This window comes from Cibotium barometz, chromosome 58 (assembly GCF_041138505.1).
Source record: "Cibotium barometz isolate CiBa-2024 chromosome 58, ASM4113850v1, whole genome shotgun sequence".
In the NCBI taxonomy this organism is placed as follows: domain Eukaryota; kingdom Viridiplantae; phylum Streptophyta; class Polypodiopsida; order Cyatheales; family Cibotiaceae; genus Cibotium; species Cibotium barometz.
In genome coordinates this window covers 3,051,680-3,067,776 of record NC_141103.1, presented here as the reverse complement: position 1 = coordinate 3,067,776, position 16,097 = coordinate 3,051,680, and the positions used below count along the sequence as shown (strand labels likewise).

The 16,097-nt window shown below is 44.2% G+C and overlaps 1 protein-coding gene across 10 annotated transcripts in view; it reads left to right on the top strand.

Annotated features, from left to right (window-relative positions):
- The first annotated feature begins 2,580 nt into the window (after window positions 1–2,580).
- Window positions 2,581–16,097, top strand: part of LOC147605798 (uncharacterized) — a 283,773-nt gene continuing 270,256 nt past the window's right edge. For 7 of the 10 annotated variants that reach the window (XM_086792672.1, XM_086792671.1, XM_086792670.1 and 4 more), the window contains exons 1-2: window positions 2,581–2,795; window positions 2,994–3,119. In XM_086792672.1, coding sequence (XP_086648798.1) covers window positions 2,724–2,795; window positions 2,994–3,119 — 198 coding nt within the window. In that variant the 5' untranslated portion in view covers window positions 2,581–2,723. Of the gene's footprint in view, window positions 2,796–2,993; window positions 3,120–16,097 lie in introns of those variants that run through there. The other 3 variants (XM_086792669.1, XM_086792674.1, XM_086792673.1) reach the window with 3 other exon arrangements.

The window sequence follows — 16,097 nt, the reverse complement described above, 5'->3', positions numbered from 1 at the left end:
AGTGATTCTCCTCTTGCAGATTGGGGTACAAATGTTGGTTTTACTTGGATTGAGAGAGGATGCTCTGCCAAATACCTTGGTTGTGAGGTGGGCATTGACATCTCCCCTGCACAACAGTTTGCTCCAGTGCTCTTAAGCATTAAAAGCAAACTTCATCACTGGAGTAGAAGGAAGCTCGTCTTGGCCTCTAGAGCTTTGGTGGTTAACCAAGTTTTGCTAGCCACGGCTTGGTTTATTGCTTCATGCTAGATTTTTCATAAGGGCTGCATTGGCCAGCTTCGTCGCCTTATTCGGAACTTTCTTTGGTCAGGGCTTGATGGAAATGCACACACCAGGTCTAGAGTTACTTGGGAAACCATTATCAGGCCTAAGTAGGAAGTGGGATTGAATATCATTGACCCTGAGGTACAGTGTAAGGCTTTGCTCTGTAAGTTTGTTGTTAGGGGCTTTCTTCCAGGCACTAAGCCATGGAAGGACTTTCTCATGCAGCAAATCACGAAGCGTTACCCTGTTCGCGCGGAGGTGATTGGACTCTCAGCTCACGCTTTGTTTTTTCGGATGCAGTTTACCGCTCCCCTTCGTCCCCCTTGGTTAGGTCCCTCCTACGGGCCTGGGACTGCATGAGGAGTTTTTTGGTACACATCCCCCCCCCATTGGTTCAGCAGAGGAAGCTAACCGGCAACCCATTCTGTGGAATCATTTGATCTTAGATGTGCATGGTGGGCCTCTTGGGGCAGCTAGGCATATTCTTTGGACTGGCCGGGAGGCCCTATGCCCCACAGTGCTGGCTTGGAAGAGGCTTCAGAGCCTCACCGAGGTGCAGAGATTGGATTTCATGCAGTATTTGAGAGGCTCTAGCTGGAGGATTGCATAGATTGATGCAGCCATTCCCAACCACTAGATTACTGGATCTTTCTTGGAAGGCCATCATCATTCTTGGTTTGGGGTTTTGGGACATGTGTTCCTCTTCAGGTTATGGGTCTCCCCTTGCCTAGGGAGCTATGTTCCTCTTTAGGTTATGGGTCTCCCCTTGCCTAGGGAGGATGATGTACCGGTCTTTTTTTCTATGCAGGATGGATGGCAGCTGGAGAGATGTGACGTGCAGGACCTTATTGAGGCCCCCCAGATTCATCCAATCAGAGTTGTTGGCAGGTTAGGGAAGCACGTTTTTGTTGACACCTCCCCCAGGGATGATCACAGAGAGTGTTAGCCTTTGGTTGTATGGTGGCTGCCCTATCAGACATTTGCATTGGGACCCCGGTGAGTGGGAGTGGAAGGATGCTTGTAACCCTTTGAAAAGCATGCCTTTTTTCAGCTATACGGTGTGGAATGCCAGACATCTTATCTTGGGACACATTCAGAGTGTCCCTACTCTTAGACCCCATTGGGAGTCTTATGGCATTTCGATTGACATTCATAAGGTATTTTGGCGGAGATTGTGGCATTCTTATAGGAAGCCACACATTTCCTCCTTTATCTGGGTTTCTCTTCATGGTGGTCTGGCCACCACCAATCAGTGGAGGTCTGCTACTGGTGCTTGCCCAGCATGCCCTAGATGTGCAGGAGTTTTGGAGTCAGTTTACCATTGTTTATGGGAATGCAAGGAAGCATAGAGGGTTTGGTCTGTGATTGCACACCTCTTTGGTAGGATTAAGAGGGATGATATCATTTCTTTTGGCTCTATCATTTGGTTGACACAGTCTGGCCCTCAACTGAGATTCGACGGGACTGACAGGAGCTTGGCCATTATGGTTAGGCAAGGAGTTGCTCACAGCAGTGTTGTCTTCAGGATTTGCCACTTTCACACTTTGTCCCTCCGGCACAGAGGTTAGATAGCTCTTGGGAGATTATTGCTAGCATCTCAGCCTGGAATATCTGGAAGGCTAGATGCACTGAGGCCATTAAGGGTACTCCCGTTCTTGTTTCTTAGTGTCTTTGCAGGATTTGGAATGATATTATTCACACCATTATGGCTTCCTGGGCCAGAATCCATGGAGAGGACGCGCGGCCAGTTTATGAGTGAGTGGGACATTGGTATCTTTTTCACATCCTCTCATTTGGGACCCTATTGGCAGCACAGGGTTCCTGACTAGTTGAGATCTCCACCTGCTTGGTGTGAGATCTCCACCTTGCTTGGTGTGAAATCTCCATTTTGCAAAATTTTTTCATACTTAATAGAAGTCTCCTTTCTGAAAAAAAAAAACTACTAGAAGAGTTGTAGACATGTATAGAAAACAAGAAAAAATAGAAAACCAATGTGGACCCCAACACCATTTCCATTTTTAGACCTTACAAAAAACTTTAATAAACATAATAAGATTTTGGTACTATGAACCCAAGGTTTGTAAACACCAACTAATTAATTAATCACAAAAAAACATTTTGGTGACATATTGCAACCTGTTATAATTTTATATACTTTTATAAAATTATATCATAAGACATGCCCCTCAAAGCAGGCCTATACTATTTTTATTAACCCATAATACTTTTCCCACTTTTTTCTTAAGTTGCTTTTTACAAAATCATACTTAAAATCATACCAACAAAAAAAGATTTGGATTTATGAGGTGGCAAGCGCGAGACAAGAAGCATGCAAACGCCCACACGCACGCTGGCGATCTGTCCCTTGATTTGCAAGGGCCACCTTCAATGGCTCTCTCCTGTGTTAGATATCTTCTGATCCTGAATGCCTGCTTTAAACAAAATTTTGCGTTTTGATTATGGAGCTTCAAGATGGAGCGGGCAACGTTGCCAAGGCAGTATGGCGAGGAAATCGAAGGTCAAGCTTTGCTGTAAGTAGGATCTGTATTGAATTTTGCAAAGGTATTAAATATTAAAATGGTATTTAACCGTATAAAAACTGGAATTAATTATCACAGAGATGTATCATTGTTATTCTTTTCCCGGCTATGGAGAAAATTTGGCTATCTGGGAGAGAATATTCCTATGTAAGACGCATTTTGTTATTATGGTTTTGTGACGATTTGCAGCAAGAATTCCATGCAAATGAGCGTGAAAAGCAGACAGAAAGAGCATCATTTTTACTTCTCAAAGGAACCTCTACCGACAAACTTGAGAAAGAGAAAGCTCTCAATTTCACCAAGGAATCTCCTGAGGTAGTTTTCGTATCTAAAGAAATTTATGCACTGGCTTTACAAGCAACATGTGCCCTCAAAAAACTTTTTGTCTTTACATTTCTAATTAAAAATGAAGAGAGTGGGAATGGCCATCACGCTGCCGAGGATAGATCCCAAGCCCCTGTCTTTGTCCTTTTGTGACACTTGGCAAGGTCCACTCCAACCGACCATTTTTTAAGGTGGTTGGAGGTTTTTCATAGTACCCGTATGCTAAGGGGCTTACACACATCTTATACCCTTACACTTATACATACATACATACATATATACATACATATAAGAGACTTCTATTAAGTAAAATAAAATCATATGAAGAGAGATCTCAAGCCAAAAGGTAGGGAATCTCAACCAACGGGGAGTGGACGAGAAGGAAATACCATGGTTCCACTCTCTCACAAATCAGTGCAGCCCTAGCAGATCCCTATATGCAGGCCTAGGTGGCCAAAAGAGTGTGAACTATGCCACTCCATATATTGCAAATACATTGGGTGTGTAAACCCAGCGGGGCATGCTATGACAGATTCCACCATGTATCCAAGAGATAGAAAAATAGAAAGAGAAGATAGGGAGAAGAGAGCTTTGCACAGGACACACATTGAGCGAGGAACAGGCCTCGCCCCCTTTTAGGAATTTATTCAGGAACAATCCACGGGCTCACAAGCCAGGATCAATACATCAGTGAATAAAAAAGCAAACAAATATGCTGATGTAGAAACCAATGTCAAAGTTGATGTCGAGGCACGAGATCCTATTGCCGAGCACACCACGATGATGGCCCACAAGATCTCTCACCGGGCTAGTACCAAATCCAACGTACCTCAAGCTTGTAAACGAGGTACCCAAGTGATAAGAGTAGATGATGAAGTTTATGATCATCAGTAGATTTGATGCCCAATCCAGAGTAGAAATGGACCAAAAGGTTGTACAGAGGCATACGGACCAGATCAGGTCCACGTGGTAGCATGGCAGCCGCCAGACGGCGTAGATCAGCAAGCGGCAGCATCTGTATGGCGTAGAACAACAGGTGGCAGTAGCCAGATGGCGTAGATCAGCAAGCGGTTGCAGAATTCCGTACGAACGGTACGGATCCGTACGTGTATGAACGGATGATGATGTGGCATAGGGGTTCGTCAGGAGCGTTCTGAAGAAGGAGGGCAATGATAACGAATTCCACGCTTTCATGATGATGATATGAAGAGGTTTATACTTGTTTTATACCTGAGGGGGTCTTGCTTTTTGCCCAAAAGCTAGCCATGCTTTTGTTTTACTTTTTGTTTTGCTTTTATTTTTACTTTTTGCTTTGTTTTCCTCTTTTTCACTTTTTACAATAAAATACTATTCAAATAAGGCCAGCTTTTCCCAAGGGCTTTTGTGCGTTGCTTTTCCAACTTTAGAGCCTTGCTTTTTGGCCATAGAGTTGCTTTTTGAAAAAGAAGCTTTTGCTTTTCGGTCTTGCTCAATCCCCTTTTGCCAATGATGCTCTTGGCTTGCGGTCAACTCAGTTTGACTTTTTACTTTTCTCAGCTTTTTGACCAAAAATGGTGCTTTTTCATGTGCAAACCTTATGGTCCTTGTCCCCATGCCTTCATCCACGAGTCCAGTGTCCTGGCAAGGGTTCCATCGCTAGGAAGGCCAGATAGGTACATTCCCTCCCTCTTATGTCGTAGCTCTCCTCAACTGCAGAGTACGAGTGTATCAAGCATATCCATATGTTCCAAGTACTATGAGCTTGTGCAAGTGAACATCCCCCATATCTGTGATGTCATCTGCTCATATGGAAACATCTCAATGCGTTATCTTTGACCAATGGCTTGTCTTTGATGCTTTTTCTTCAAGATGTGTTAGATAAAAGAAATCCATACTTACCTTTTGCAAAAATTAGACACAATGTAGTCAACAAACAGGTATGCATCATTTGCGTCTACTGGGTATTCAAGGTACTGTCCAGGTAGTCTAGAGGCCAGTGGATTATCACATGCCATAAATCCAAGCACTGTCCACTTATCAAAAATAGCACACAAAAGTTAAAGAAATTCAAACATACATCAGTGTGCAATGCATATGTAAAGATCCCCCTGTTCATAGATTGTCCTGTCATGGTCAAGCATCTGGTCTGATCGAGAACTGCTCCTGAGTTATCTAGCTCCCTAAGGAAATTGCTCAGTCAATCATAACCACTCATTTGAGCCATCTTGTCACTAGGACTACCCGAGTGTTACAGTTATCTGGGTCATCTGGTATCTCGGACTATCAAATAGGCATATGGGCCATCTGGTTGCATTGACTGCCCAACTATCAAATCCAAGGCATGTGGCACAAAGGCTGCCCAATGGGTCATGTGGCATCACTGCTACCCAAATACAAATCCTTGGGTCATTTGGTATGCAACCGACCCAAACTAGAGCATCTCCAATTAACCATTACATAAGCAAAATAATGATTAATTACATTCCAATATATATATACAATGAAGAGGGCTAGAGATACAATCCCTCCCTCTTGAATCTGTCTTGTTCTCAAGATGTCTATGTCTGTACTTCAAATACATTTGGACCAACGGCTTCCTCATAAGCTCGAAGTATCTTGGATAGTCCTTGAAGTTTTCCTCTGTCATCCATTTTACATCCAGTGGCGAATAATTCTTGAATTCAAGAGGAACTTTCTGACCATTGCATTTCCTCTTTTTCTCACATAATGAAACACAATCTGTTCTAGTTGCAAAATCTCTTCTTGCTCTTCCACCTCTGGTGGATCTTCCAATACGGGCTCCTCTGGGGATGGTTCTGTATATGGTTTCAATAAACTCACATGGAAGGCATTATGTATCCTCCAATGATCTGGAAGGTTCAATCGATAACATAAATCGTTGATCTTCTTTGTAATCTAAAAAGGTCCATAATACCTAGGAGCAAGCTTTGGATCCTTGTGCTCCTTAACTTTAGACTTCCTAAGTGTTGCTTTCTTGAATCTCAACAAGACCCGATTCCCTTCTTCAAATGAGACCTTCCTTCTATGCTTATCCGCAACTTTCTTTTGCTTGGCTTGATATGTCTCAATAGCCTTTTGAACCTTTGCAAAAGCTGTATCCAAGTCTCGAACAAACTCAATAACTTGGCCGGCACGTTGCACAAGCCAAAGGGCATCTTATTGTAGAAGTATGTGCCCCATTGTATTACAAAGGCTGTTTTAGGCCGGTCATCCGGGTGGATTGTGTAAGTCCAGCGGGGCATGCCATCACAGACTCAACCACGTGTCCAAAAGATAGAGATATAGAGAGCGAGGGGGGAGAGAGAAGAGAATAGGGATCTTGCACAATACACCACATTGCGTGGGGAAAAACAAACAGATACGCCGATGTAGGATATCCAAGTCGATGTCGATGTCGAGGCACAAGATCTTTGATGCCGAGCGCACCACAGGGATGACTCACAAGTATCTCTAACCGGGCTAGTACCAAATCTAATATCCAAATCCAAATCCAATGAATCCAAGTCCAAGTTCCAAGTCCAAATCAAATCCAAAACCAAGTCCAGATCAAGTCCAAGTCCAAATCCATGTCCAAGCTATATGTCTAAGTTCCATGTTCATGTCCAAGTTCAAATCCAAGTTCAAGTAGTCCAAGTTTCCATGAGTAATCTCCGCAACTCCTACAACCTTGTCGATGAAGAAAACCATGGAAAAGCTCTTTTTGGCAAGAAAGCTGATATAAAACCCGTTTTAATGTTTTTTGGGCGATAAAAACATCCAAAAAGCAATTTTTAGGGTTTTTAAGTAGTTTTAGGGTTTCTAAAATTTTAGGGTTTTTGAAATTTCTGTCCATATAGCTCCGTACATGTCCGTACAGCTCCATACACGCATCCATATCGCCCTTGCATATGCCCATACAAGTCTAGGGCTAACCGTACATCTGAAAAGCAAGTTGGAGAAGGTGTTGATGGCGAAGAAGAAGTTCTCCATGATCATAAGGATGCTGACACACACTCCACGATCTCCTTCATGATGCTACAAGAGAGGTTCAAGTCTTTTTATACTTGAAAAGGGCTCTTGCTTTTGCTTTGCCTTTTCATGCTTTGATTTTTCCTTTTTGCCTTTGCTTTTGCTCTTTTTAGTTTTATTAGTAAAATATTACTCAACTTTTGGTTCTTTGCTTTTCTGGCTTTAAAGCCTTGCTATTTGGCCTTAGAGCTGCTTTTTGAGAAAGCGCCTTTTAGCCTCCATACCTCATGGAGGGGCTGATTGAAGATTCACCTTATCCCCAAGAGTGGGGACAAGACTGACATCAAGCAATGGAGGCCCATCACCCTCCTTGGATCTGCATACAAAATCTTAGCTAAAGCCTTGAGTATAAGGTTGCAGCCGATTCTCCAAAGGACTATCCATGATACCCAGAATGGGTTCCTCCAAGGAAGGAGTATATTTGATAACATCTTTTCTTCTGGGAAGCTATCGAGTGGGCAAAGTCTAGTCAGCAGCCTCTTGCCATTCTTTTGCTTGATTTTGAAAAAGCTTATGACAGAGTGGATTGGGATTTTTTGGAGGGCACTATGGCATACATGGGGTTTTCCCAAAACTGGATCAAAGGTGTGTCTTGCCTATACAGGGAGGCTCATAGCATTGTTTTAGCCTGTGGTGGGCGCGGTGAACGTTTTCAGATTTCCCGTTCAGTGAGGCAGGGCTGTCCCCTCGCCCCTTTACTGTACCTCATTGTAGTTGAGGCTATGAGCAGGTTTCTTCGGGCTGCCCCTGGTGTTGTGGGTCTCAGGCTGCCTTTATGTACGGAGGAAGAGTTTTTGGACTCTGAGTTAGTAGATGATACGACGTTGTTCCTTGAGGCTTCACATGCTTGTTTATGTGCTTTCTGGATAGCCTTGGAGGCCTTTTGTTTGGCAGTAGGAGCTTCTATCAATTGGCATAAGTCAGTCGGTTTTTGGATCAGTGATTCTCCTCTTGCAAATTGGGGTATAGATGTTGGTTTTACTTGAGTTGAGAGAGGATGCTCTGCCAGATACCTTGGTTGTCAGGTGGGCGTTGACATCTCCCCTGCACAACAGTTTGCTCCAGTGCTCTTAAGCATTAAAAGCAAACTTCATCACTGGAGTAGGAGGAAGCTCGACTTGGCCTCTAGAGCTTTGGTGGTTAACCAAGTTTTGCTAGCCATGACTTGGTTTATCGCTTCATGTTGGATTTTTCATAAGGGCTGCATTGGCCAGCTTCGTCGCCTTATTCAGAACTTTCTTTGGTCATTGCTTGATGGAAATGCACACACCAAGGCTAGAGTTGCTTGGGAAACCATTATCAGGCCTAAGCAGGAAGGGGATTGAATATCATTGACCCTGAGGTGCAATGTAAGGCTTTGCTGTGTAAGCTGGTTGTTAGGGGCTTTCTTCCAGGCACTGAGCCATGGAAGGACTTTCTCATGTAGTAGATCACGAAGTGTGTCCGTGTTCGCGGAGGTGACTGGACTCTTAGCTCACGCTTTATTTTTTCGAATGTTGTTCACCGCTCCGCTTCATCCCCCTGATTAGGTCCCTCCTATGGGCCTGGGATTGCCTGCGGAGTTTTTTGGTACACATCCCCCCGCGTTCAGCGGAGGAAGTTAACCGGCAGCCCATTCTGTGGAATGATTTGATCTTAGATGTGCATGGTAGGCCTCTTGGGGCAGCTATGCATTTTGTTGGGCTGGCTGGGAGACCCTTTGCCCCACGTGTTGGCTTGGAAGAGATTTCAGAGCCTCACCGAGGTACAGAGATTGGATCTCACACAGCATTTGAGAGGCTCTAGTCGGAGGATTGCACAGATTGATGCAGCCATACCCAACTACTGGATTACTGGATCTTTTTTGGAAGACCGTCATCATTCTTGGTTTGGGGTTTTTTCTGGGACAAGTGTTCCTCTTCAGGTTATGGGTCTCCCCTTGCCTAGGGAGGATGATGTACCAGTCTTTTTTTCTGTACAGGATGGACGGCAGTTGGAGAGATGTGACGTACAGGACCTTATTGAGGGCCCCTAGATTCGTCCAGTCAGAGTTGTTGGCAGGTTAGGGAAGCACGTCTTCGTTGACCCCCCCCCAGGGATGATCACAGAGTGTTAGCCTTTGGTTGTATGGTGGCTGCCCTATCAGACATTTGCATTGGGACCCCAGTGAGTGGGAGTGGAAGGATGCTTGTAACCCTTTGAAAAGCATGCCTTTTTTCAGTTATACGGTGCGGAATCCCAGACATCTTATCTTGGGACACATTTAGTGTCCCTACTCTTAGACCCCATTGGGAATCTTACGGCATTTCGACTGACATTCAAAGGGTTTTTTGGCGGAGATTGTGGCATTCTTATAGGAAGCCACAGATTTCCTCCTTTATTTGGGTTTCTCTTCATGGTGGTCTAGCCACCAATCAGTGGAGGTCACTTACTGGTGCTTGCCCAGCTTGCCCTAGATGTGCAGGAGTTTCGGAGTCAGTTTACCATTGTTTATGGGAATGCAGGGAAGCACAGAGGGTTTGGTCTGCGATTGCACACCTCTTTGGTAGGATTAAGAGGGATGCTATCATTTCTTTTGGCTCTATCATTTGGTTGACATAATCTGGGCCTCAGCTGGGATTCGAGGGGACTGACAGGAGCTTGGCCATTATGGTTAGGCAAGGAGTTGCTCGGCAGTGTTGTCTTCAGGATTTGCCACTTTCACACTTTGTCCCTCCGGCACAGAGGTTAGACAGCTCTTGGGAGATTAATGCTAGCATCTCAGCCTGGAATATCTGGAAGGCTAGATGCACCGAGGCCATTGAGGGTACTCCCGTTCTTGTTTCTCAGTGTCTTTGTAGGATTTGGAGTGATATTATTCACACCATCATGGCTACCTGGGCAGAACCCAGGGATCTTCGAGGGCTACGGAGAGAAAGCGCGGGACATTGGTATCTTTTTCACGTCCTCTCACTCGGGACCCTATTGGCAGCACAGGGCTTCTGATTGGTTGAGATCTCCACCTTTCTTGGTGTGAAATCTCCATTTTGTAAATTTTTTTCATACTTAATAGAAGTCTCCTTTCTGAAAAAAAAGAAAGAAAGCGCCTTTTAGCTTTTTGGTTCGGCTCAATCTCCTCTTTCCAATGGTGCCCTTCGCTCACGGTCAACCTTGTTTGACTTTTTGCTTTTTCTTGCTTTTTGACCAAGAATGGTGCTTTTTCTTAATCAAATCTTATGGACCCTGTCCGCATGTCTTCTTCCACCTATCTGATGTCCGGGCATGGGTTTCATCATGTGAAATAGAGCTAGGAAGGCCAAATAGTTACATTCCCTCTCTATTATATCGCAGTAGTCCTCAACTGTAGATTGCAAGTGTTCCAAAACACATCCATATGTTCCATGCATATCCATGTGTTCCAAGTACATGAAGTACTTCCATATGTTTGAAGGTACTAGCCTCATGTGGTGAGGTTGTGCATCTGGTCTTTTCTCATATCTGTGGTGTCATCTGCTCATCAGGCAACATCTCAATGCCTTTTCTTTGACTGATGTCCTTGTTCTTGATGGTACATCTTCATTACCTGTCGTCGCATGTGTTAGATAAAATAAATGCATACTTACCTCCTGCAAAAACTAGACACAAGCTAGTCAACAAACAAGTATGCATCATTCGCGTCTACTGGGTATTCTAGGTACTGGCCAAGTAGTTTGGAGCCTAGTGGACTATCACATGCCATAAATCCAAGCATTGTCCATACATCAAAAACAGCACACAAAGCCAAAGAAATTCAAACATACATCAGTATGGAATGCAAATGCATAAGTAATGATCCTTTTGTTCATGGATTGTCCTGTCTGGTTTCATCGAAACTGTGGTGAGCCATCTAGCCACTAGGACCGCTCAGACTATCCTCAAGGCCATCTAGTCACTAGGACCACCTGAGAGTTCATCAATAGTCAACTGGGCCATCTGATGGCATTGACCGCCCGACTGCGAAATCCAATACAGTCATCTGGGCCATCTGGTCGCAAATGACCGCCCGACTGCGAAGTCCAATATATCTGGTTGCAAATGACTGCCCGAATGCGAAGTCCAATATATCTGGCATTGTTGCCTTCCATATACAAATCTCATTTTGGCATCATTGCCGTCAAATGGGTCATCTGGCATCTTTGCCACCCAAACTAGAGCATGTCCAAATAACCATTATAAGCAGAATAATGATCAATTCCAATCCAATATATATACAGTGAAGAGGGCTAAAGGTATGATCCCTCCCTCTTGAATCTGTCTTGATCACAAGACGTCCATATCTGTACTTCAAATACATTTGGACCAACCACTTCCTCAATGCTCGTAAGCTCGAAGTATATCAGGATAGTCCTAGAAGTACTCCTTTGGCATCCTTTTCACGTTCAATAGCTCGAAGTATATCTGGATAGTCCTAGAAGTACTCCTCTGGCATCCTTTTCACGTTCAATAGCAAATAACTCTTGAATTCCAAGAGGAACTTTCTGACCATTGTCTTTCCTCTTTTTCTCATATAATGAAATACAATCTGTTATGGCTCTTCCACCCCCGGTGGATCCTCCAAAACAGGCTCCTTTGGGGGTAACCTGTACATGGAAAACATTATATATCTTTCAATGATCTGAAAGGTCCAGCTGATGACATACATGGTTGATCTTCTTGGTATCCTGAAAGGTCCATATATCATCATTCCCTGACTTTGGCAATCCAAAGATAAGATCCATAGCAATATTCTCCCATAGATCATTCAATGGGTGCAATAATCCTGCTGGTGTTTGTCGATCAAACTTGACCTTCTAACACAACAAACATTCTCGAATCATAAAGTTCAATGTCCTTCCTCATAGTAGGCCAATAGAAATAGCTCTCCAAAGCTTGAAGTGTAGTCAAGGTGTCCCTATGCCCGATGTATGGAGGAGCATGGCACTCTTCCATTACTTTGGTCTCAATTCCTTGTGTTACACATGACCTGGGTTTGTATCATAAGAAAACCCTTCTTGATGACATAAAAAGTCACCAAATCTGTATTCTACAATCTGTTCCAAAACATCTTTGAAATCCTCTTTGGTATCATAAGGATCCTTCATCATAGTGAATCCAAATGGTAACCCGTAGAAACCTCATGGCTCACGGCTCTCCGAGATAATGCATATGCTACCTTGTTGTCTTTGACGTTCATAGGCCACAACATGGCCTTTTTGGTTCAAGACTGCTCCAATGCAAGCTCATCATGTTCAACCACAAAAAAGGTCTAGAATATCCAACACTGCTCCTTTGCTAGCATAAAGTTTGAATGCTTCAAAAGGATTCTGTTTGAGCTTTGGTCCACAAAGATCCCATGGCTTTATTTGTCGAAACATGTAAATGGGCTAAGCACCACTGCAAGCCATTTGTCGAACTTCCTGCCATGATGTCAACCTGATGATCTTCCGATCTCTCTGGCTTCTTTGCCTTCCTTTCCCTTACCTGTCCTGAGGAAACTGCATCTGAAGAGTAGGCCTAGCAGTAGCTTCCTTGTCTCCTCCATGATAAATAGAGCGGGTAGCTCTAGATTCTCCTGCAATGGTGACTCCTTTGGCCCGAAGATAGGATTTAGTAGCTTCAACTCCTTTGGCTTCGGTGGCTCAATCCTTGATGAAATCTTCAAACATTTGAGCCCTTCTTTGGTCCTATTCTCTCTTGGTTCTCCAAGAAAGAAATCCTTCATCTCTGAGAGGTTGTCTAATCTGCTGAAAGTCATGGTACTCTTTTGATGTCATGGCCGTTGTTTCATGATAAATAGATTGACGGTCTTGGGTCCCATTTTGAAGTCTTGTATTGGCCTTAGAGTTTTTCCCTTCATTAGGCACTTGGTCTCCCTTTGCTCTCAACATGGCTCTGTCACCCCAAGAAAGTTTCTTCAAGAGAAATCTTGCTCTGATACCACTGTAAGCCCAGCAGGGCGTGCCGTGACAGACTCAACCACGTGTCCAAGAGATAGAGATATAGAGAGAGAGGGGAGAGAGAGAAGGGAATAGGGATCTTGCACAGTACACCACATTGAGTGGGGAATAGGCCCCACCCCCTTTCAAGAATTTATTCAGGAACAATCCACGGGCATGTTGGCCAGGATCAATACAATCAATGAATACAAAACAAACAGATATGCCGATGTAGGATATCCAAGTCGATGTCGATGTCGATGTCAAGGCACAAGATCTCTGATGCCGAGCACACCACGGGGATGACCCACAAGTATCTCTCATCGGGCTAGTAGCAAATCTAATATCCAAATCCAAATCCAATGAATCCAAATCCAATGAATCCTCAAATCCAAGTTCAAGTAGTCCAAGTTCCCATGAGTAATCTCCACAACTCCTACAACCTTGTCGATGAAGAAAACCATGGAAAAGCTCTTTCTGGCAAGAAGACTGATATAAACCCAGTTTTAATGGTTTTTGGGCGATAAAAACATCCAAAAAGCAATTTTTAGGGTTTTTGAGTAGTTTTAGGATTTCTGAAATTTCTGTCTGTACAGCTTTGTACATGTCCGTACAGCTCCGTACACACATCCATATCGCCCATACAAGTCTAGGGTCCCCCCCACATGCTTGCAAAGTTTGGTCCCCATCGGAGCATTTTTGGGTACGATCGTATGGGGAAGAGTGGGACCGTACATTTGAAAAACAAGTTGGAGAAGGTGTTGATGGCGAAGAAGAAGCTCTCCATGATCATAATGATGTCGACATATACACTCCACGATCTCCTTCATGATGCTACAAGACTTCAAGCCTTTTTATACTTGAAAGGGGCTCTGTGCTTGCCCATGCTTTTGCTTTGCCTTTTTATGCTTTGATTTTTCCTTTTTGCCTTTGCTTTTGCTCTTTTTACTTTTATTAATAAAATATTACTCAACTTTTGCTTCTTTGCTTTTCTGGCTTTAAGGCCTTGCTTTTTGGCCTTAGAGCTGCTTTTTGAGAAAGTGCCTTTTAGCTTTTTGGTCCGGCTCAGTCTCCTCTTTCCAATGGTGCCCTTGGCTCGTGGTCAACTCTGTTTGACTTTTTGTTTTTTCATGCTTTTTGACCAAGAATGGTGCTTTTTCTTAATCAAATCTTATGGACCCTGTCCCCATGTCTTCTTCCACCTATCTGATGTTCGGGCATGGGTTTCATCATGTGAAATAGAGCTAGGAGGGCCAAATAGTTACAGATTGCCACTTGGTTGTAGCCACTAAACCCATCCATGAAGGCTGTAGAGATTGTGACTGGCCACATCCTCAAGAACCTGGTCCATGAAAAGGAGAGGAAACCCATCTTTGATTGTGGCTTTATTGAGAGAACGGAAATCAACACATACCTGAATCTTATTGGTTTTCTTTTTGGGCGTGATGATCATTGGGGAGAGCCACTCTGAGTGTTCCATTGGAGAGATTATATTGGCAAATTCCATCTTTTCCAACTCCACCTTGACTGCCTCTGCATATTTTGGATTGAGCTTGTAAGCGCGTCCCCTAACTGGCTTGGTACCTTCTTGGAGGGGAATGGTGTAAATTGCAATGTTTGTTGTCACACCATCTAGATCTTTGTAGGTCCAGGTGAACACATCTTTGAAGGGATGAAAAAAAGAGGTGGCTTGGTCCAAGAGGGTGGGATGATCCCACAACCACGATGCTAGCAGGATGGGACGAGGATCTTCTGAAGTACCAAGATTATATTCCCTGACTGGATCTTGCCACGTGTCATGGCCCTGTGAAAATGGAACAGCACAAGTGTGGGCATGGTGGTTGCTGAGTCAAAATATTGAATGATTCACATGGGGGGTGCCCGGACAGAGTTAATGATGTGTGGACATCCCTAGGTGTGAAGGGGGGAACTAGAACATTAGAATTTTAATGTTTTATTGAAAGTTGCCCCTAGGCCTTAGTGGCCCCTAGGAAACTTTAATAACAATTAAAGTTGGGGCCCTAGGATTAATATGGAGAGGGGGCAACTCCACTTTTGGAGTGTATGCCTCTCTCTATTCTCTCTCTCTTGCTTTTTGGAAGGGAAGCGTGTATTCTCAAGCGTGGAAGAGAAAGGAGAAGAAGTCGACTGCTGAATTCTGTGCTGCTGCTGTTTTCCTCAGCAAATTCAGTCGTACAGTCCACGTGTGCAGACCGTACAGCACTGTACAACGGCAAGTACAGTACGGCTGCTGTATTCTGCAGCAGTTTCTTCTGTGGGTACAGGCGGCGCAGACAGCCAGAGGAGGTATAGAACCTATACGACTGCTGACAGAGGCCGTACAGCAAGTTGTACGACTGCTGACAGGTGGCCGTACAGCAGGTACAGAACTGTACCTTCAGGTACAGTCGGGTACAGCAGGAGCAGGCGCATCATTTCAGCTGTAGGTGGCGTGCTTTCTGGTACAGATAGAGCCGTACAGTTGCAGGCGGCGCTCTCCTGGGTACAGTGCAGAATTTTCAGAACTGAGTTAAGTACAGCACTGAGGTGGATGCAAAGAGGAAGGTACAGACAAGTACACTCACATGTGTGAAGCCGGGTTGTGGAAACAAGTGCCTGCAAGTACAGATTGGCACCGCTACTTCCTCAGGTGCAGATCCACGAGCTGATTTTGGTAAGCTCCGCATTTGTTCATCTATCTCTCTCTATTGCTTTAAGTCTGTTGCAGATTAGAGCTATCTGGCCCCTTGTGAGAGGAGGGGTATGGCAGATTGAAAAGGGTGGAGACAGAGGTTGGACAGTACATGTATGTATGAGCTGAGATGTTGAATCATGTGCTTGAGATATGCCCGATGTATGCTCATGGCTGCCCTGCTTAGTGGTCTTGGCTGATCAGAGGGAGGCACAGTGTGTTGCTTTGAGACACAGATCTCTGTGCGCGAATCCTCTGTGCTAAGAGGTATTGTGGGCTGTCAGATTGGACATACAGGTGTACTCTCTTGGCTGATTTTTGGTGTACTCAGCCCTTCATACTTTTGAAATTGAATAA